The sequence below is a fragment of the Pararge aegeria genome, chromosome 1, assembly GCF_905163445.1.
Source record: "Pararge aegeria chromosome 1, ilParAegt1.1, whole genome shotgun sequence".
Taxonomy (NCBI): domain Eukaryota; kingdom Metazoa; phylum Arthropoda; class Insecta; order Lepidoptera; family Nymphalidae; genus Pararge; species Pararge aegeria.
Genome location: NC_053180.1, coordinates 12,995,529 through 13,018,182, shown reverse-complemented (window position 1 = coordinate 13,018,182; position 22,654 = coordinate 12,995,529). Strand labels below are relative to the sequence as shown.

General features: G+C 34.9%; 1 protein-coding gene across 1 annotated transcript in view; it reads left to right on the top strand.

The window, feature by feature from the left end:
• LOC120623806 (Down syndrome cell adhesion molecule-like protein Dscam2) overlaps positions 1 to 22,654 on the top strand; it is a 46,976-nt gene that overhangs the window by 20,805 nt on the left and 3,517 nt on the right. The window contains exons 4-29 of the mRNA XM_039890060.1: positions 1,794 to 1,861; positions 2,543 to 2,628; positions 4,225 to 4,316; positions 5,141 to 5,295; positions 7,428 to 7,518; positions 7,637 to 7,879; positions 8,397 to 8,565; positions 8,895 to 9,030; positions 9,717 to 9,836; positions 10,220 to 10,396; positions 11,173 to 11,317; positions 11,625 to 11,773; positions 13,367 to 13,532; positions 14,333 to 14,472; positions 14,734 to 14,886; positions 15,646 to 15,736; positions 15,883 to 15,965; positions 16,097 to 16,222; positions 16,789 to 16,941; positions 17,399 to 17,528; positions 18,655 to 18,836; positions 19,206 to 19,385; positions 20,067 to 20,258; positions 20,826 to 21,023; positions 21,379 to 21,539; positions 22,220 to 22,394. Coding sequence (XP_039745994.1) covers positions 1,794 to 1,861; positions 2,543 to 2,628; positions 4,225 to 4,316; positions 5,141 to 5,295; positions 7,428 to 7,518; positions 7,637 to 7,879; positions 8,397 to 8,565; positions 8,895 to 9,030; positions 9,717 to 9,836; positions 10,220 to 10,396; positions 11,173 to 11,317; positions 11,625 to 11,773; positions 13,367 to 13,532; positions 14,333 to 14,472; positions 14,734 to 14,886; positions 15,646 to 15,736; positions 15,883 to 15,965; positions 16,097 to 16,222; positions 16,789 to 16,941; positions 17,399 to 17,528; positions 18,655 to 18,836; positions 19,206 to 19,385; positions 20,067 to 20,258; positions 20,826 to 21,023; positions 21,379 to 21,539; positions 22,220 to 22,394 — 3,761 coding nt within the window. The remainder of the gene's footprint in view (positions 1 to 1,793; positions 1,862 to 2,542; positions 2,629 to 4,224; positions 4,317 to 5,140; positions 5,296 to 7,427; positions 7,519 to 7,636; positions 7,880 to 8,396; positions 8,566 to 8,894; positions 9,031 to 9,716; positions 9,837 to 10,219; positions 10,397 to 11,172; positions 11,318 to 11,624; positions 11,774 to 13,366; positions 13,533 to 14,332; positions 14,473 to 14,733; positions 14,887 to 15,645; positions 15,737 to 15,882; positions 15,966 to 16,096; positions 16,223 to 16,788; positions 16,942 to 17,398; positions 17,529 to 18,654; positions 18,837 to 19,205; positions 19,386 to 20,066; positions 20,259 to 20,825; positions 21,024 to 21,378; positions 21,540 to 22,219; positions 22,395 to 22,654) is intronic.

The window sequence follows — 22,654 nt, the reverse complement described above, 5'->3', positions numbered from 1 at the left end:
CTCATGACTATGATGATGATGGCTTAAAATGCTTACAACTTTCGCGGCTTATGCGGCTTTTGCGACCTTGCAACAGTCTACAATAAACTTTAAACGCGCTTTTGTGTAACAAAAATAATATTGTAATTATATACGCTCTTACACTAAAAGCGGTATTATGTTGAATGCAGTATTTGATTTCATATTTCAGTAGTCGCATTATAAACGAGAGATCGTGGCCTAGATTCGATAGCGAAAATTAAGCTTTACAACATTCAAACAAGTATGTAAAAAAGATTGAGAGGCGGAGAGCCTTTATAACAATATCGTTGGTTTATCTAATGTGTTTTTAAAAGATAAACACACGCAACACTTAAATGCTAAGCGCACTTGTTGCACTTTTAGTATATCCAAGTGGTGTATGTTTATACAAACAAAATTATTTCCTACTAACAGATATAACTTACATCCTCGTCTACTTAATGTATGAAACGAATTTTTAATACCACTACACTGTCATCTGCATTCAAGATTTAATAAGGAAGAATGATTATGAATCGTTGACTATTAAAAATGGCAGCTGTTGGGTTTCTTGTTGTATTCTTTTTAGTACGATTACCATTCTGAATGTCTTAAACAGAGGTAAAAATAGGTATTATATAATTCGCTATACAATCAAACCATTGTTACACAAATTTATCCAGAGTTCAATACTTATATGGAAAGCTAGAGTTCAAGCGTTAGCCTGCGTTTATTTTGGTCTTTTTTTTTTATTTCGTGGAAACTGTTTGTTTTCCTGAGATAAAAAAGTACCCATGTTACTCTCCGTCCTTTCAACTAACTATATGCCAAAAATGAAGATGCTTAGTTAGAGTGTGCAGAAGGACAAATAAAAAAACAAATATACTTACGCGTTTATAACATTGGGAAGGATTTACGGTACAAAGTTGTATTAAAAATGACAACCATAGCATCACCTATGTTTCCATTCAAATAGGCTCATGGTTTAGCAACCGGAATAGCAACTCCAAAAAGATAAACACACCTCTCTGGCCATAGTTGTGTGGTTATAATTTACTTTTTTGAGTTAAGTTTAAAAGACTGAAATAGTTGTAGAAACTGACAGAATTTACGTTTAAAAATATAGGGTAAGGTGAGCATGTTAAGTATCTTTAAAACAAATGTGTAAATCAGACCGTTTTCATTTTACGCCATTTTCATCTCCACACAAGATATAATAAAGAAGATCTTAAATTAAGTACCATTTCGAATTCAAGAGCCGCTGTTGAGTTTTTTGCCTACCGCCTCGTAACTGGTTATTTGTGTGACTGTGACTTCATCCGCTTACGAATTCAGAAAAGTTATCCTTTTGCCTAGGAATATATAACCGCTATTGTAGAGAACATAGTCCGGGTCATATACTTACAGAAGTAGTTTACTTACAGCCAAATTAACATAAAGGTACAAAACAATAAGAATATTACTTCATTTATCTCGTTACAAGATATATACGAGTACATAATATATAAACAACCGAATAAAATCTTACAACTGTATAAAGTTTTTAAAAGAGTTTTATTTTATCTTATGAGTTTCTTCTTTTTAGTAATATTAATACAGACTGGTGAAAGAGTCACTACCAGGGATAACTTATAAGTCTAATAAAACTTTTTCGCTTAAACCAAGGCCCTTTGTGTAATGTTTATTCCATCTGATTTAATTTTAGAAGTAAGCAACTATATAAAATGTTTGTTGTTTTAAATAATTTAAGGTTTCTTTGAAGGTAAATAAAAACTGAAATATTACAATTGCAGGTCGAACGATGACAAGAAGACGAGAAGAAAATATGATACGGAGCTGCCTTTTCAGACTGTGTCATTTGGTTAGTGTTACATTTGCTTAACTTGCTTTAAACTTAGAAAAAAATAATAATACACAGTGTACTTAGTATAAACGTATATTATCATCGCCATACCACCGATTGACGTCCTGACTGACTAACTTAGTTAACTGAGTTAACTGTAAACTGAGTTTATTTCCAGTGGCTTCCAACAAATACTTTTAACCGAAATTAAAGTATAATCATATGATAAACAGGTTCCCTGGGATAAATAATAAACTGTCTACACTATAGTATTTCAGATATTCCATTAATGATTTTCTTAACGACATGGTTGCTTCGAGACAGCTCTGTTGCGATCTCCATGTGACCTAACTAGATGGCGCCACAAGATCGTACATCACGCTATCGAAGTTTTAACAAATGAGGCGCAATAACTTAAGCTCAACTGTAACAACAGGAAATCTGGTTTTCTGTGCTCTGAGGAAGATTTTCTATTGTAACGGTTCAGCGTATCACATTAGCTCCCCTTACAAGCTGGTTCTAATATCAGCATTTTAGTGAGAGTAGAGCTTTTTGTGCAAGAGACAAAATTCTCTGTAAAACCTACCCTTTGAACTATAGAGTCACTAAAAAAAACACTTGATGATTCAAAAGTGCTTATAGAGTAATCATATAAGAAATAAATCCTTTGGAATTTGAATTGCTTTTTTTATATTATAGGAGCAAGATTCAAGAGAGACCTCAGCTCAGGAAATGTTATGATTACTCAGCATTTCAATGACAAAGTCGTATCGCCGGGTGAAGATGTAAGTACCAAGTTTTCTATATAATTACTTCAAAGGTCTCGTCGATCGGTAAATCTATACCAATATTATAAATATGAAGGTGTGTATGTTTGTTTATTGTTTACCTAAGGTCGGCTCCACCTGAGTGAAATGAACAGAAGTCAAAAACTTAATTACCAACGTAGGTACAAAGTCAAAGTAAAATAATTCTTTATTTAATGCTCATAGACGGCACTTTTGATGCGTACGTTCCATACAAAATTTGTACATGGTAGTGAGACATCGTTGTTAACTTAAAACTTAACCTATACGATGGTTCCACACGCTATGTTTTAAGAAAAAGCCAACAAAAAACTTAGTTAGGTGTTATTTTTAAACTTAGTTAGGTGTTATATTACCATCTCACATGGTCTAAAGCTATACGGGGCATCCAAACGCGCCTTGTTCTAAGAACAAGCCAACAAAAAACTTAGTCAAGTGTTATTTTTGTTATCACCATCTCTCATTGTGTATATAATAAGTATTTATGTATATTGTTCTTAAAAATATTCATCAGTCATCTTAGTACTCATAACAAAAGCTACGCTTACTTTGGGACTAGATGGCGATGTGTGTATTGTCGTAGTACATTAATAGTATATTTATTTATATTTATTGTATTTACAGCTTTAGAGCAGTATTACATATATTCATCATCATCATCAACAACTAATCACCAGCCCACTATAGGACATGGGTCTCCTCTAGCTTTGACGGCAGTCTTACCCCTTCTATGAGATGGGGTTAAGACTGCCATCAACCACGCTGGCCCAGTGCGGTTTGGTGGACTGCACACGCCTTTGAAAACATTATGGAGAACTCTCAGGCATGCAGGTTTCCTCACGATGTTTTCTTTGACCATCAAAGCAAGTAATGTTATAATTGCTTAAAACGTACATAACTTAGAAAAGTATGAGGTGCGTGCTGGGATTCCAACTCGTCCCCCCAAGTCCAAACTACTGGGCTATCACCGCTTCATTGCATATGTTATTCAAAATTAATCAAAGTTACCGTAATAAATTTTATATTTGCCATTACAGTATATAATAGTATTCCCTAATTAATTATTCGGCCTCTACGCCAATTGTTAGTACAATTGAAAATCAAATTCAATTACGAATACCGCGAAAGTGTAAATAGTATACATTTGATAAACGAGTAATACATGAAATTATTATCATATGAATATTATTCTGATATAACGAAATACCTAGACATTAATTACCAAGCGCACAATGGTATGTTCAAATCTATGATAAGTAGGTTTATCTGAAATGTATGATGTTTTTAGGTTACAGTTTGTAGAGTAGGTAATAATATCATGCATTCATTATGAAGATAATGAAGTAATGAATCTCCCCCTCTCTTTCTCCCTCTCTCTCTCTCTCTCCCTCTCTTCCCCTCTCTTCTATCACACAACCACTTTGAAAGTGGGGAGAAAATGATAGTTGAGAAAACTAATATAATCTTTATTACTTGTTATGATTATAACGCATGAATAAATCCATATTATTTATTACGTAAAAATCTAAAACTAACATATTTATATATTATAATTTAATGTTTGTAAATTTTCAGATAAGTCTACAATGTACAGCTACATCGGATCGGCCACCACGGTTCATTTGGGAAAGAGACGGCGTAGTCATCACATCGAATACTGACTCTAGGTATTATTTTCCTTAGACTTGTCTCAGAATTTCATCGATATCTCATCTTTATCACCATTCTCAGCCCATGATCCAGGCCCTCCTTTATCATAAGAGAAAGGGATTTTGGGGGTCCACACTCAAATCAGCTTAAATGCGGCTTATGGGGCTTCACGAAAGTGCTAATAGCTGGAATAGAAAGTTTTACGTGCTCTTTGATGCACTCGGGTGGGGCGTACAAATTTTTTGACTCCAATATGGTACTGGTAGTATTAGAACAAAAAACCCACCACCTAATAATTCTCGGTCCGACCCGACCCGACCCGAGCGGGCTAAACGCTAAGCAAACGAAGCAGTCAATTACAAGAAATTAATATTTACCCACGTTAATACCTTTTGGGGTACATAATAATGTGTATGTGTTGAGTAATTATTAATTTATATGGATTTACAGCAGCAATTCTAATTAGCCTTGTATAAGTCTCCTCTCAGAATAACAAGGATTATGGCCGTGGTCCACCACACTGGCCAAAAATTAATGTTTTTCACGCCTTTATCAGGACAATATTGAGAACTCTCAGACATGTAGGTTTCCTTAGGTTATTTAAGCAGGTGATAATTAAAATAACTCCAAAACATTACAGCAAGAGAACTAGGTATCTCCGACAGGAAAACAAAAATCTTACCCGCTAGATTAACATCGCTCTTTGACCATTATTTTTTAGTCATTAACATAAATACAAGTTTCAGATTTAGAATAGTGCATCTTCCCTTCCATAATTATAAAAATCGTTGTTTTTTAAGACAAAAGAAGAGAGAGTATTAAAGAATGAATCCCGTTCCAGGTATATCCTTGGCCAGGTAATGTCGCCGTCGGGAATTGGAGTGATATCACAATTAAACATATCCAGATCTAGGGTTGAAGATGGCGGGCTTTATGCTTGCGTGGCGTATGAAGGGGAGTCAAATACAAAACATGCTGCTAGGATAGATGTCTATGGTAAGTTGAATGTCATCATCATCATCAATTCAACCGATTGACGTCCACTGCTGGACATAGGTATTTTGTAGGGAGTTCCAAAATCCACGGTCCTGGGCCGCTTGATGGCTACAAAGGGACACGCTTGATGTCGTATGTTCGCCACGTTGGTTCAACGGTTCGGGGTCTGTGACCTGCCCATTGTGACTTCAGCTTCGCGACTCGCTGAGGTAACTCTGACTCTTTTACGGATCTTCTCATTTCTGATTTGATCACGTAGAGATACTTGTAGCACTCTCCATCGTACGCTGAGTGACTCTAGCCTTCCTATGAGGCCGATAGTAAGACAAAATCTAAATAATCACAGGCAGTAGAATTTTAAATCAACCTAGCTAATATTAAACTGCTGGAAAAAACCTCCTCTCATAGACGAAGGGAATATATCAAAAACCAACTACAATTTTTAGTCCAATGTGTGGATAGTCACGTAAAGGTAACGATATTTAGCTTTTAAAGATTACTATCGGTGTTAATAATATCATGAAAAAGCATCAAACTTTCAAAATCAGTCACCCATCTGCAACATATTACAGTCTTCGGCAACTTTGCTTCATGATGAACGGTACATTCAAAACGGTCATAGGTCAGAAAGAAACAGACACTTTCTCATTTATATGATAATGTATGGATAAATATAACATAATAAAAAACACAAACAGAGTAAGTTACTCTGTTATATTCGCTCAATAGCTCGATAATGCTCGTAAGATATTCGCGGGAAGATGAGGAGTTATCATAATTGTATGCAGATCTACCGTCACCACACATATGAACTTAAATCAAGTTCAAACAATACTCTTAGGTACTTGCCAATCTCTCTGGCGCAGCTGTGAGCGCAGCGGTTTTAAATTGAAGATCCCAAGTTCGATTCCCGGCAGGGGCGATTTTGGATTTATAAAATCTTAATTGCGTCTGGTTGGCTTTGTTGGGAAACTTCAGTCGTGGCTACCCTACCGACAAAGACGTGTCGCTAAGCGATTTAGCGCATTGAGACCGATTAGGGATATGGGTTCAATAAAACTGCTCCCTTAAAGGTTAGCCCGCTACCATTAAACTGCATCATCACTTAAAACCAGAGATGCAGTCTAACTTGTAGTGAAATTAAAAAAAAGAAAGTAATAGCAATTCAGACCGGCTGTTGGCAAAATTTCGCCATGCCATTGTTAGCCCGCTTCTATCTTAGACTGTATCATCACTTACCACACGGTGAGATTGGTACAGAAGGGCTATGGGCTAGTAGTGGAAAAAAAAACAAGTTAACATATCACATAGGTGCAGTTAAATAATTTATAGGTATCATTATAAATAACACGGTTAATTTATGTTATTAATTTCCATAATACATTTCGGTAATAAAGTCTTGCTTAGGTAAACGAATCAGCTTCCTGAAGCCAAGCAATGTCTTTGACAAAATTGTCATTACTTCGTGCTCAGAAAATGGTTTTCTTAACTTTATTAATTGACTAATAACTTGGAAAGCTTCCGTATTATATGTGTTCATAAAAAACTTTAATTGATTTTCAGAAACCGAATAAGTTTCATTTGCTAGGAACATTGATTTATATTTACATAGAAGTTGGTTGGTTTAAAGCGTATATTATGTTTCACCAAGTATAGGCTGGTAAATTTTTTGAACTAGCAATTCCCCGCGAATTCGTCCTGACAGGTTTTCCATGCGAACTATCGTCCGCTATTCTCAACAATAGACCTACCGCGTAGCATCTCCCGCCTATTTCTCCTATTCGCCGCCCTTATATTTCTCCGTTTGATCACCAAAGAATCATCATAACAATTGATATTAAATAATATGTAATCTTGCTCAAACTTGTTTTATAAAGTCAAAGTCAAAGTTAGTTCTGGTATATATTTACGTGAATTTATATAAACACATACATGATGGAATCTTTTGCAAGCAATACCTGCACCAAAATATATGTATGCAAATTAGGTTAAAGATATGCATACCCATTTTCTTTCTTGGCCTAAAAATGGTATGAAAATTTATTTAAAGTATTTTTGTTAATCAGATTAAACTGTTTTAGATAACAACTAAATGTAATTTATGAGCTTTATTTTGTGATTTAACTTTACAGGTCCACCTTACATAAGAACTTTGCCACCGATCAAAGTTCAAAGCGGTGATTCATTGAAACTGAGATGCCCTTACTATGGATTTCCTATAAGGTAAACCTGTTTATATTTATATTACAACGTACCACCGTTATGTTGCTATTTTTCTGTATCTGTGTTGTAATTCTGTGTTTATACACAGATATTTATGAATGGTCTTAAAAAATTTCAGCAAATTAGAATGGGAACACAAAGGAAAAAAGATCATAACATCAATGTTGCCGCAACACACGAGGTATAAACGAACAAATATAAATAGTAAAAACCGTAAAAACACGAGAAAGAGACGTAGAAAACGACAAGTCTTAGAAAGTAGTGAAGACGGTGTCCTCAATATAGAAAGAGTATTGAAAGAAGAAAATGGCGAAATGTATACTTGTATCGTATTTAGTCCGTCGGGAGAAATGGCTAGAAGGTAAATTGTTCTATATATGTTCTAACCATGTTAGAGTAGTTTGTTATTCGATCATGTCCAGTCAGGCAATAATTACTATAATGGGGCAGAAAAAACTTTAGAATTTGATAGCATATAAAGACAGACTTAATTTATCAAAAAGATTATAATCCTCCAGAGAAATTATTTTCTCTTACGACTCTTACGTGATTCATGCGTAAACATAATACCGCATCAAAGTCAGCACTGTAGTTTACATAAAAATGGCAACATGGTAAAAAAGAAAGAGTCAAGTTCGCAGTGCCACAGTGTGTCTACAGCAAATCTATCTAAAAATCAAGTCCAGACATTTATTGCTAAACACGTACGTAATGTAATACGGAACCTCATTCGATCGACCCAACGATATAGAGACTCTGACTCGAACGAAGTGGTCGTAACGTCAAATTCTGAACGACTACAATTCACATGTTATTAAATAATTGAATACGAACTACTGTATCATATTTTGTTAAATAGTTATTTTCGCTATTTCTAGATCATTTGAAATACAAGTTGTAGAAGCCCCTGAGCTGGATGAACTGCGCGTTGGATCCGGTTTAAAAGAAGGACAGATTGTTCAAATTACTTGCAATATAATCAGTGGAGATCCACCGATTTTTTTTTCTTGGCTTAAAGATGGTATGAAAATTCCAGCTAGCTTAAAGGTAAGAAATTTTTAGCTCAAATCGTTTTTGCGTTATTTATTTGTATAGGATTAATTCTACTGTGATTCAATCTTAGTTTGAAATTATTTAAAAAAAATGTAACTTAACAAGGTATCATTATATTTTATATATCTTTATCTAACAGTTACTCTTTTTAACTTTAAATTTGAATCATAAGTTATTATTTTATTCTTTTAACTTTTGGTAATACGATATGAATGAATAAGAATAAGGTATACTAGAAGAAGAAGAGTACCTTTATTTTGGTCTATTATTTTTCATATTATTATTGCACAGCAACGTTCATTGTTATTTCACTTAAATTTCAGATAACTGAAAGAAGCTCAGAACTATTCAGCGTTTTAATCATTAAAAGAGTATCGCTAGAGCATTGCGGTAGATACACATGTATAGCTACTAATCATGTCGGTAAAGTCAATCAGACCACTGACTTATATATAAATGGTAAGTAGTACTCATTTTAATAATATGCACAGACCAACAAACAAATCATTTAACGAGCTCATCAACATTAATTTCCAAAATTTTATAAAATATGAGTCACGATTTGAATCTATTTATTATTATTTTTGTATATGAAATTTTCACTTTCCATAAACTTGAATATGTACGTCTGATAATTAATTAATTTTATCTTATACTTTGCCAGACCTTAGTCCTTACAATAAACATTTGATAATACAATAAGCAATAAGCTTTCTTCAATAATAACTTTAGTCTTGTTCCTCCTTCCCCGTTCTACCACAGATCAGCGAGACACCGTGAGCGGTTGATATTCCATCAACACGCTCGAAACGGTTTTTATCCACGTTTCTAATACGTGCCGCTAAGATGTGGAACGCCCTCCCGGCAACTGTGTTTCCTGCCACGTATAATTTGAGTACCTTCAAAGCTAGAGTGAATAGGCTTTTTCTAGGCAAGCGTGCTCCAACCTAGACCTCATCATTGCTTTCTAACGGGCATGATTATCGTCAAACGCTGGCCTATCGTTAATCGTTAATCGTTAATAAAAAAAAAAAAAAGTTAATACATACAATTTACGTCAGATGAAGCTCCAGTATTTTCTTTATTTTTAAAAATTATAAGAAGTCATATTTATTAATCATTACATAACTTTATTTTGTCCACAGTTGCACCAAAGTGGGTTGAAGAACCGACAAATACATCTCTTCTTCTTGGCCAACGTGGTATTGTAGATTGTAATGCAAATGGTTATCCCACGCCACAAATACATTGGATGAAGAGAGATGGTATGTATCTACAACTAAAGCAGATTGTTCACTTTACCTGAGCTGTATGTTTGAATGTTTTTTTTATAGTAATAATTTACTAAACAAGCTGATGGCACACCAGATGGTAAATCAAAAACTAGCACCTATACGCAGGGCACATCAAAGGGCATGCAAAAACCACGTCTTACAAAGGGTCCATGACTAACCTGAGGCTTAGGTGATAAGCTTTATGTGCCTATAATTACACACATCAATGAGGTTATAAGAATTGGTATTCAATTTTCGATTACATAATGAACACTCATTTTCAGAAAATTAAATTCTTTTATGATGCTATTTACTGTAAAAACATAAACAAATCAATTATTGAATTTAAACTGAGGTAAAATATTTTCTTCCAGCTGCATTAGGAATTTGGCGACCAATTCTTGATTTAGCTGGGGGTGGAGTGTCCAGCTATCCTAATGGCTCGTTATCGTTAGAGGTGGTTTCTCTAGCAGACGAAGGAGAATACGCATGTCACGTAGACAATGGGGTTGGTGAACCATTACACAAGAATTTGTGGATAAGTGTCAATAGTAAGTTAAAAAGTAATAAAATCATACCCTATATCACAGCTGAGTATTAACTTAATCGTAGTATTTTACTTTTAACTAAATTAATGTAGCCAGATATTAAGTTTTTATTATTTAATTAATTTCGATATTTGTGAAATTTAGTTGAAGGTGTGTAAAGTATCGTGATAAAATTGACGTCAATTAGCGCAATGTGCATTTCCTTAACATTTTTGCCTACATACATGGGTAAATGGAGCCAATTAGTTTTCCTAAAGACTCGAACTATCAAGCTTTGATAATTTGAGTGCGTACGAAACTTACCTACTTCAGCTTTTCATGATCATCATTATCATGTCAACCAATAAATAAATAAATAAATATACTATGTCACATCGCCATCTAGCCCCAAAGTAAGCGTAGCTTGTGTTATGGGTACTAAGATTACTGATGTATATTTTTTTATGAATATTATACACATAAATACTTATAATATACAGACGATGGACAATGGACGTCTACTGCTGGACATAGGCTTTTGTAGGGAGTTTCAAATACTCTTGTCTTATGCCGCTTCCTGCGATGTTATCGAGGCTGCGTTTACAGCACCTTGGAACCCCAACGTCCATTAGTTCCCCGATCTATGTGTCCCGGCCATTGCCACTTCAGCTTTGCGACTTATAGATCTATGACGGTAACCCTGGTTCTTCTACTGAAAATAATATCTAGTTCGGAAAATCAAACTTCGTACCTAAGCACTTTTAATTATGGAGAATAACTAACTTCCAAGTTATTTCTAGAGCCGGTGCACTTCGAGACCGTGGGAATGAACCTGACTACAAAAATGGGTCTACCAATGACACTTATTTGTCAACCATTGGGTGACAATCCTATACGGATCAAATGGAGCTTAAATGGAAAACCAGTGGAGTTCACATCGTCGAGGTAATTAAAATAATTACAAAACTGTTAGATGTATTCTTGATGTGTGTGCAAAACAAGAAACTACTGAAGTTATCAAGCGACATCTATCAAAAGTAAACTTAACTAAATTAACATTAGAAACAGAACCAGGTTGTAACAACATTTTCCTGGGTACGTTGGAACAGTTAGTGCACTGCTTCATTTGTAGATGGCGTTCTTTTGAACAGACCAACATAAATTTGTGTAGTTTAACAGGAATTAAATCGATTAAGTTTAAAAATTCTGTAGCTTGTTTTAATATAACTAATTTTTAAATTAATTTTTCCAGAATCACCATATCAGAATCGGTTAATTCTAATGGTATGAAAAGCACGATTAACATCAATTATGTGGAAGGCAGAGATGGCGGAACATACGAGTGCAGAGCGAGCAATCCATACGGTGTTGCTACGTTTAATATTCATTTAAATATTCTGGGTGAGCATTTCTTTGAAATAATATTACAAATCTGCGAATGCCATTATATATTCGATCGGTATTCGGTTTATTTCATTTACGCATAATGAAAAAACTATCGAGTACATTTGAATTATTGCTTTAATATTTTACTATAATGTCACTGTTTTGAATAATGTGATAAGCATATAGGTTAATAATTATAGTGCGCTAAGTTTGAACCTAAACGGTGGGGCTAGCTTCAGATTAAGATTTTATTTTCTAATATAAATGAAAACAGAGATTCATTACCTACTGAATGTTAATAATAAGACCCATTTTAGATCATCATAATTATCAACTAGCCAAGGCAAGGGCCTTCAAATTCAAATTTCATTTATTTCAAGTAGGCCTAATATAAGCACTTTTGAAACGTTAAGTCTGTCTGTTTGTAGTGATTCTACGGTCTACCACCGGTTCGGAAGGCAGATTCTACCGAGAAGAAGCCGGCAAGAAACTAAGCAGTTGCTCTTTATCAACATCAACAATTTATATTTTACATTTTAACATTCATTTTTCTATCTTGTGAGAGCTGAAAGCGGAGCCGGATGCTTCCAAGCAACCTTGTCATTAACCTTCATACTCAGTTTAGGTACTAGTGATTCAACCAAACATAGTACTAAGCTATGATTTCTGTCACTATTTAATAATCGTGTGAATAAATGATTTTTATTATTATTATTCGAGATTTACTCTCACGCCCGTGTACAAAATAAATACATAAAAAGAGCCAAAACAACATTAATATACTTACTTAGATACATAGAGATTAATACACTTAAATATACATTACATAAATACATACTTGCACCGGGCGGAGGATAACACCCCGGCAGGGGAGACCAAACGGCCGGGGGTCAGGGCGACAGGCTTAGGAATCGCCGGACTATCCTAGCCGAGCCTGCAACACCACTTTCTGCATCTTGGCTGCCAGTGAATTGCCACGGAACCCCAGTCGCCTTAAATGGTGTGCTAAGCTAACTGGGATTAAACCATTTGCAGATATAACTATAGGGATGATTTCAGCGGACTCCACGTGCCACATGGCGGTAACCTCGTGAGCTAGATCAAAATATTCACGCTTTTTCTCGGTCTCAGCTCTCACGAGGTTCTCGTCATATGGAATCGTGATGTCCACCAAAAACACCCTAGACTGCGCCCGGTCCATTATCACAATATCTGGCTTATTAGCCATGATCGTCCTGTCGGCTGTCGGTAATAATAGACCGGTACCAATAGAGCCGGACATTGTCGCGCTCGAGTATTATTATTATTATTATACGGGTAATCCACCACGCCGGACAAGTGCGGTTTGATAAACTTCACACGCCTTTGAGGGCGTATTGGGGAATTTTAATGCATTCAGGTTTTCACATGATGTTTCCTTGAGCGTTTAGCAAGTGATTTAATTTCGGAAAAAAAATATATAAACATATACTTCAGAATAGTCAGAGGTGCGTGCCGGGGATAGAACTCGGCCCCTCCGAAAGGGAAGCTGAGGTGTTAAATTACTAGGCTATCACCACTATTACAACCACTATTATAGAATTATTTTTCATTTTCTTTTTTCATCAGAACCGCCTACCCCTCCAATGGATCTCCAAGTGGACTCAGTAACCAGTTCATCAGCGAAATTGTCCTGGAGGGACACAATCATATCGCACGTACAATATTACAGTTTACAGTACTCCTCCAACCATTACACTATGTGGGACACTGCTAAAACTATCAATATAACTAGGTATGTACAGAGAAAATTATTGTTTCAATTTTGATAATCGCTTTGGTTTTTATAAAATCCCTCCGGAACTGTTAATGTTCTGCGCGGCTAGCAAAGGCAGGAGTCAAAAAATGTATCCCCCGATTATATCCATTCACAAGCAAAAAAATTAACTTTTCCACCTGCCAAAGTACGGGAACGGGGAAAAGAAACTTACAATCTAAAGCTGTCGGATAGAATATAGTATTATCCTTTCCCATAGATAAAATGTCTCCTGCCCGCGCTAGCCGTATCGTAGGCCCGGCCCTCAAGGTATCTTAATGCAAAATAACGTCAAGACGGGTAATGGTTTAGACGAACATACGAGTAAATAACAAAGAAACACAGTTTCACAGTTATTTTTTCACAACAAAGCAATAAATACCTAAACGTTATGTATTTTATACTATATGGATGGTTTAAGGATGGTTACTTAGATGTTAAAATTGCTAAACAGATCTTTATATTACGCGTTTAGATCTTAGTATAACACAGGGTACTTTTTATACCGATAAAACTATTCAAATTATAAATGGGAAAGAGACTTATTTATTTAGACTTTTTTACTCTTGATTTTTTGTCCTAATTTTTGAAATTAATACCTACGGCGTACATAGAAATTTTACCAGTTTAGGTGGAGATTGACACATAATATATATTTTATTCCGTAGGAGTAATCTAACATATTAGAGTAGGCAATGCTTTTTGTGAACGTATGTCGGCACTGCACAGGAGTAAAATCTTAAGCCGTGCTAGAATCCTGTACTATTTTGTTTATATAGGCAAGAAAGCGACATTCGTCAAAACATAGAACTACGTGATCTGCAACCAGCTGTGGATTATCGAGTGCGTATCGCTTCAGGCAACCAAGTTGACCTCAGCCCGTACACTCAACCTGTCCACTTCACTACCTTACAAGAAGGTAGGCTATTTACCATTGTTGATTTTATGAGCACTCCCGTCTCATTCACTGCACACGTAAACTCAAATCTTCTCAACTTTCATTTGTGGATTCCTAATAAAACTATTTTACTAATCTTTCTCAGAATTTACATTTGGAAAATATTCCCAACCTCATATATTTATATGCAAACTATTTATAATATTACACATACATTTGGGGTATGAAAATCACAATGACATAGAAAATGTTTGTGCACCGAATGTTTTTAATTTCCAACAGCACCATCATCAAGCCCTCTCGGGGTTCAGGTTCAACAAACAGACAACCCGGGTGAATTATTCGTATCATGGATACCGCCTACAAGGGAGACCCATAACGGAGCACTTCAGGGTTACCATGTAAAAGCCATGCCAAGGATCAGTGGAGAAGCTGGTAAAGTTCTTATTTTTAAACTCAAGTACATTATTTTAGAGCAAGGAAATGCCTTGTAGTTAGAACTAAGCGTGTAGAAGTAGTAGAATCTTTTTGCTGCCGCACTTATGACCTGATGTTCACTTATCTGTTCCTGATGTATTAATAGGTGGCTAATCGTATCTTTTATATAAAATAATCGAAAAGCATCGGCATGTACAAATTCTAGCGATGCCAAAGTGCTAGCGCATTTACTTTGTCTGTTCATTAAAAGCTCTGGTCTGGGTTTTACCAAGCGGAAGTTAAAAATTTGGTATTCAGTTGAGTATTATTATTTACATCTAAAAAAAAACAGAAGAACCTCTGTTTTCTAGTTTATTTTTTTATCGCTACATTTAAATATAATTAATAGTACATAAATATAATTAATAATAAATAAATATACTACGACAATAAACATATCGCCATCTAGTCGCAAAGTAAGCGTAGCTTGTGTTATAGCTACTAAGATAACTGATGAATATTTTTTATGAATACTGGTAGATACTAAGATAACTGATGAATATTTTTTATGAATAATATGCATAAATACTTATAATATATAGATAAACACCCAGACACTGAAAAACATACATGTTCATCACACAAATATTTTCCAGTTGTGGGAATCGAACCCACGGTCTTGGACTCAGAAAGCAGGCCCACTGCGCCAAATTAACGAGGGCTGAGCTAGATGAAGTAATGAGTACTTGTAATATAAATATTGATTTTGCATTCCAGGTGGCAACGACTCGCAGACTAAACTAGTGAAGGTTACGTCAAGGAAAGGAAAACAAGAGACGATTTTGAGCGGTCTCCTAAAGAATACGAGGTACGCTTACTACGTAAAAATAAATATCATTTCAGGATATTTATTGCGTTACTTACACCCAAAAAACTTTTAATGTTGGATTGGATTTCTAATAGAAAAACTCAGGCCCATATCTGAACATAAAAAAACGACCGCTAATTTTACAGGTACGCTGTATCTGTGAGTGCATTTAATTCAGCGGGAAATGGGCCATTCTCTTTGCCTGTTTATCAAACCACAAGGGAAGGAGGTAATTTGCAAATAATATTTTAATAATGAATATAAAATTTAAAAAATAAAGTTATTCCAAATATATTTTTTTGACATTTCTACATTTTCTTGGTTCAGTGGTACTTGCAATCCTTATTTTATCTATTTCAGCTCCAGAAGAGGCTCCGTCAAGTGTGGAATGTGTAGGGTCATCATCATCGTCAGTCCGTGCAGCGTGGCGACCGGTGGCTAACTCCCACTCTTTATTGGGATATGTAACACATTATTGCACAGATGGTAAACTTCTTCCTACACACATTTTATTGCCTACGAACAATACAATTACAATTTTTTTATTTTATTTTATTTATTTACTTATTATTGCAATGGTTGTACCTGAATCAAAGTTCACAAAGATTATATAAAAAGAAAAATAAGATAAATAATATTAAGATTCGAAATACGGTAAGAATTATGTACTATGTTAAAATAAATGTGTAAAAGAGTTAATATCAAACAATTGTATAATAGTACAATCGATCAAAAACAATCAGACAAAAATGTATTTGTCGGAGCATTTTAAAACACGCGTATGTGTGTATGAGTATGAGTGTGTGTACGTGCGTGCTAGGGTGTGCCTGTGTTTGTGTATAAATGTAAGCTCTTCAGTGAAAAAAAAACTAAATGGGTCCCGCGCACTCTTTTACGAGCGTTAAGATCTTTTATTTTGAAGACGACATCTTCAACCAGCTTTATAATATGTTTCTTGGTATGTATAATCTTCACACCCTTCCTCTTTTGGCAGCCTCTTTGTTACCGTGGTGAGCGCTGTTGCATATAAAATGATCTGATATTTGTTTCAGATGGTCCTTGGCTAAACGTCACAACGCCACACACAGAATTGTATCTTCAAGGTCTGCTCAAATACACTAATTATACTATAAAAGTCGCCGCCTTTTCTAACTATGGCGTTGGACCTTTCTCTTATCCTGTTGTTTGCACGACATTACAAGACGGTAAGTTTTATTTACAGAGTTTCTAAATTATATACAGCTGCATTTATATAGCGTCTCTTTTGGAGGCTTTGGCCGTGGCTAGTTCCCACGCGGCCTTTGTTGATGCCTGCCAAGCAATTTTGCGTTCCAGTACAATGTCGTGAGCAAACCATGGGGTTTAATACAACTGTCATACCTTTAAAAGGTTAGCCCTATCTTAGGCAGCATCAACTAGGACATAGACTTCCATCTTAGAAATTGTAGACTAGGGCTAACTTGTGACAAAAAAAAAACTATCCGGCATCCGGCGGCTTAATTTACGCAAGCACTGAAATCCAAAGTTTTCAATTACATTTTATTCGTCTTAAATTTGTTGTATTTCTATGAACTATTGGTATACGCGTGAATAATATTAGCTGAATGCTCATAAACCGAATATTTGTTCGTTTTTAAGTTAAGAAATTATACTTTTTTTCAGTTCCTGGACCACCATCTGCTATAAAAGCTTTAATATCATCTCCCACTTCTTTACTAGTTAGTTGGAAGAGACCTGATCAACCTAACGGAGAAATCACTCACTATACTGTTTATGTCAAACCGGTTACCAGGTATTTATTTTTCTTTATATTATATTGATTTAGTTACAGATTTTTATTTACTTTAAGGAGGATATGTAGTACCGACCCGTGGAAAGTGCAAGAAGAAGTTGATTCACTTAGTAATTATTAGAAGTAAAATATTGTGTGGACACATCAAATATACCTTCTTTAAGGTCACTTAGTTGAAGGAATCAAATTTTGAAATTGTGTTTGTCTTAGAAGATTTTAATTCAATACATCGATATAAATTCCTTGTAAATCAAAGAAATAGGTGTATAAAACATTATATTTTATTTAGTAATTTATTTAATAGCAAGCCAACGTTATATACAATGCCTTAAATCTATTATAAACATAATGATAATATTATAAATTATACATCGTATACCCCACTTATAGGTTAACTCTCCTTGCATTATGAAGTTTAGAAGTTCTTCAAAGATATAAACAAAATAATACTTAAGATTTTTTTTAAATCGTATTATTTTCTTTAATCTCTAAAGAACTTCTAAACTTCATAATGCAAGGAGAGTTAACCTATAAGTGGGGTATACGATGTATAATTTATAATATTATCATTATGTTTATAATAGATTTAAGGCATTGTATATAACGTTGGCTTGCTATTAAATAAATTACTAAATAAAATATAATGTTTTATACACCTATTTCTTTGATTTACAAGGAATTTATATCGATGTATTGAATTAAAATCTTCTAAGACAAACACAATTTCAAAATTTGATTCCTTCAACTAAGTGACCTTAAAGAAGGTATATTTGATGTGTCCACACAATATTTTACTTCTAATAATTACTAAGTGAATCAACTTCTTCTTGCACTTTCCACGGGTCGGTACTACATATCCTCCTTAAAGTAAATAAAAATCTGTAACTAAATCAACGAAGTTCCCAAATACGCCCCGGTCCCAGAAGAAGACGACCGTAAACAAACTTATATGAGCTGTATAAAGGAAAGTTGATCCCTTTAAGAGATCTCTTCTAGCCACTTTAATTACTTAAACGTTGAAAAATTGGGAAAAAAGTAATCGAAAACTATAATCAATCAATTGTTTTATTCACGTCACTGTTATGTTTAAACAAAGACATTACTAAATTGAAAATATAAATTTCAGTACCAATGCACCTCAAAGCTACAGAGTGGAACCAATACAAGAATCGAACCTGTCACGACAACTGACATTCCCCTTGTCAGGTCTAACCACCGGGATGCAGTATGAAGTATTCGTGCGAGCTCATACCACCGCTGGTGAAGGCGCTCCAAGCAACAGAGTTCACGTTGAGTTAAATTCTAGAGGTAAAATATTACAGTTAACAATTCCGGTAATGGTATAATTAGATTTTATCTGGATTAAGATGTTGAATTCACCTATCTATTTATATACTATATAAAAAAAAGATTTAAAATTTTCGGCCAGTTGGATCGATTCTGACCAAACTTTGGCAGGAGACATTTTTCTCCCCGGAAAATCAACTCTCCAACCACTAGAGTTTTGCAGAGTTATTATTGCAAGTATTATTATTTAGCTATTATTACATTTATTTATAATTTTTTCATTATAAAATTAAGCTTAAAATGCCTAATTTGTGAAAGCAGGAGAACTTGTATGGTGCTATTTATAATTTATTCAATCAGCATTAAAACAAGTGTTTATTTTATTTTCAGTTGTAGCTGGTGTAGCATCCCTTGGAGGAGCTGTATCAGTGGGGGTGGGAAACTCCCTCCTACTAGTTTGTCAGTGTGTGGGATCACCACCACCGAGGACAGTGTGGTACCACAAACACAACATCATCACACACCATCCGAGATTCACGAGGAACCATGATGACAGCTTGTTGATTAACAGTAAATATTTATGTTTACTTTTACTGACCGACCGACCGAAACGGTTTAAAACAACGGATTTTTTTGTATATTAATCGGATACATTATTGTTATTTGTGTTTGTAAATTATCAATTTTTAAAGATTAAAATGTTAGATTAACCTATGCTAGCAAGTTTATCCTCCGATTTAATAATAAAAAACGTGAAACGAAAGATCACCTTATTTATTGAGAAACTAATTTAAAAAGGTATATCTATTCAACAGGTTTAATAAACGAAAACTTAACCTTAACCTGAATTATTCCTAACCCAGGGTAAATAATTAAAACCGGTTGATAGTGATTTACACGATTAAAATTCTTAATACCACTTTATTGTTCTTTTTAACAATATTTAGTTTGTGAAAGCATAAATAACCGGTGCCAATTACACTAAATAACTGGGTTTTTTTAACTCTTTTGACGTACGAGTTAGTTTTAAAATATTAAGAATGAAATAACTATTGATAAACACATTTTTCTCACAAGTTCAACGAAATGAACGGTTCTGAAATATATACACCAGTTTTAAAATTTATAAAATTGTTATTTTCTCCGAATGTATGTAAATACACTAATTAAAATCATAAAATTGTAAGCAGTGAGTAGTAGTACAGTTGCTAATAAAGGAAACATTTACTAAAACTGTTACGAAATTTTCAGATATAGATCAATCAGTAAGTGGAAACTACACTTGCTTAGCTAAGAACCTGTACGGATCGGATTCGGTGTCTTATGAAGTTTCAGTATTACCCACGCCAGAACCACCCGTTTTTAGGGTGACTTCGCACAAGAATGCCATACATTTACAGTGGGACCAGCCGAGGAAAGTTGGAGAGAAAAACCAGAAGATCAGTGAGTACTTAGTTAAAGTACCTGATATCAATAAAGCAACGTAGAAAAAACATAATAGGTAGACAATAATTAATTTTACAATGAGATTGTATTGATACTTGCGTTGAGTTTCAATGTAGTCTATGACATGTGAATATCTTCCCCATCAATATCTCGGTGACGACTCTCAGTGACGACTATTTTACATTTTACATAGTGAGTCCCTGGACAAACTGGGGGAAACTGCTCCGTTATTCATCGACATAAAAATTTGATGTTTTTTACCTGTATATAAACATAATACTTTGTATTAATTTAGTAAACTTCAATAAAAAGAAAATATTAAATAGCTCATCATCAATGTTGCATGCAAAATAAAAAGACGTTTTTTTCCATCCATCCATTACATCGATATCCGAGGAATTCACAGTTATGTAATATCTCAATAGAATGTTCTATGGATTGATAATAACTCTATTTACTCTTTAATCTCCAAACGTATAATATGAAGTTTGGCGTCCGTAGTCCGTACTAAGATTTTTATATGAGTACATCCAGTTCACGTTTTGATAAATAAAGTTATTTCAGCCTACGAGCTGACTTGGAAAGAGGCAAACGGCTTGTGGCAGGACACGTGGTCAGACAAAGGTACAACTATTCAAGGAGTCCAGGAATACACACTAGAAGGTCTGAAATGTGGTACAAAATACTCTCTAAGGATGACAGCAGCCAATAGTGTTGGCTCTTCACAGCCGGCTTACGTTGATGCTACAACTTTGGGTGGAGGTGAGATTGATTTCACAATATTAGGTTTTGATGCTCACTTACTTAATAGATAGAACTATTTTTTGTCATAAAAGGGCACAATTCAAAATTAGTCTACCTGCACAACAGCCTCTCGAAGCAAACCAGATGACCGTTATTAGAAGAAACTACCCACATTTTACTAAAATTAAAGTTTAATTTTTCACATAGAACATCATTTAAAGCTAAGTGCATATAAAGTAAAGTTAAGGATTTATGTAGTACATTTCAAACACATCATTAATTGGATTCACTGGCAAAGGTTCCCAAATAAGAATCTCCTGCTTACTATTAAAGTAAAACTCGATTGTCCCAAAAAATATAAAATTATTTTTAGTTCCGATATCACCGACAACAACGGAATGGTTTTGGAGTAACTCGAGCCATATATATATACAATTGAGCGGTTGGGACGAGAATGGCTGTGAAATAACGCGATGGGAAGTCGACTACAGAGAGCACGGAGGGAAAGTTTGGAGGCGAGCTGATAATAAATTGGTGAGAAACGTAGACGTCATTTGTGTTAAAGAATGTGACTTGCTAAGTAAACTTATTCAACGAGCAAAAGTGATTCCATTTGAACAATATACTTTTTATGATTGTACTTTACTGTTTCTTCATCATATCGACCCATTACTGGCCCACTACAAGGCACGGGTCTCCTCCCACGATGAGAAGGGGTTAAGGCCGTAGTACGTACGGATTGGTGGACTCCACATACCTTTGAGAACATTATGTAGGCTCCACTCTCAGGCATGGTTTCCTCACTATGACTTCCTTCACCGTCGTAGCAAGTGATATTTTTAATTACTTAAAACGCACACAACTTAGAAATATTAGAGGTGCGTGCTGGGATTCAAACTCCTACCCCCCGAAAGTGAAGTCGAGCTTCTATCCACTGCACTATGACCGCTTCAACTGTTTCTTGAATTCATGAACTTAAGTAAAACCGTTAAATTAAACCCATGGCCCTAATCGATTTCTACGCACCATCATAACGAAACGCTAAACGACTTGGTGGCACATCCTTGTCACAGTTTCTAACAGATATCTATCTGTTTTTCTATTAGTTTTTGTATAGTAAAAGAGTCTATTTATCTTGAAACTGCGGTATTTCTATCATACATTATTTAGTCTTCTGAACCGCCTTGTCATAACATATTATTAATAATTCGCAGCCTCTACTGGACCAAGCGTGGAATCATTACTCATCATCAATACTCAGTCAGCCAAACTCCTTCGTCATAGCCGACCTCGTTCCAGAGCAGTGGTATCAAATAAGAATAGTCGCTGAGAACGCCGCGGGAATATCTACTTCGCTTTATATGTATGCCACTACTACGATACTTGGAGGTAATACAAAACAACTTTAATAACGTAATTGTTCAAAGTCAAAAATATCTTTATTCAAGTAGGCCCATAGGTGGATAACAATAATCGTAAACTTAAAACTAAAGCTACGAGAGTTCTAAGCGCGTCCTGGTCTAAGAAGAAGCCCAAAACAAACTTAGCCGGGTGTTATTTATTTTTTTGTTATCACCATCTCATTTTCATTTAAAAGCAACCTGGTTAGAGCAATAATTCACACCCAAGCTATTTTATCGATTACGTAG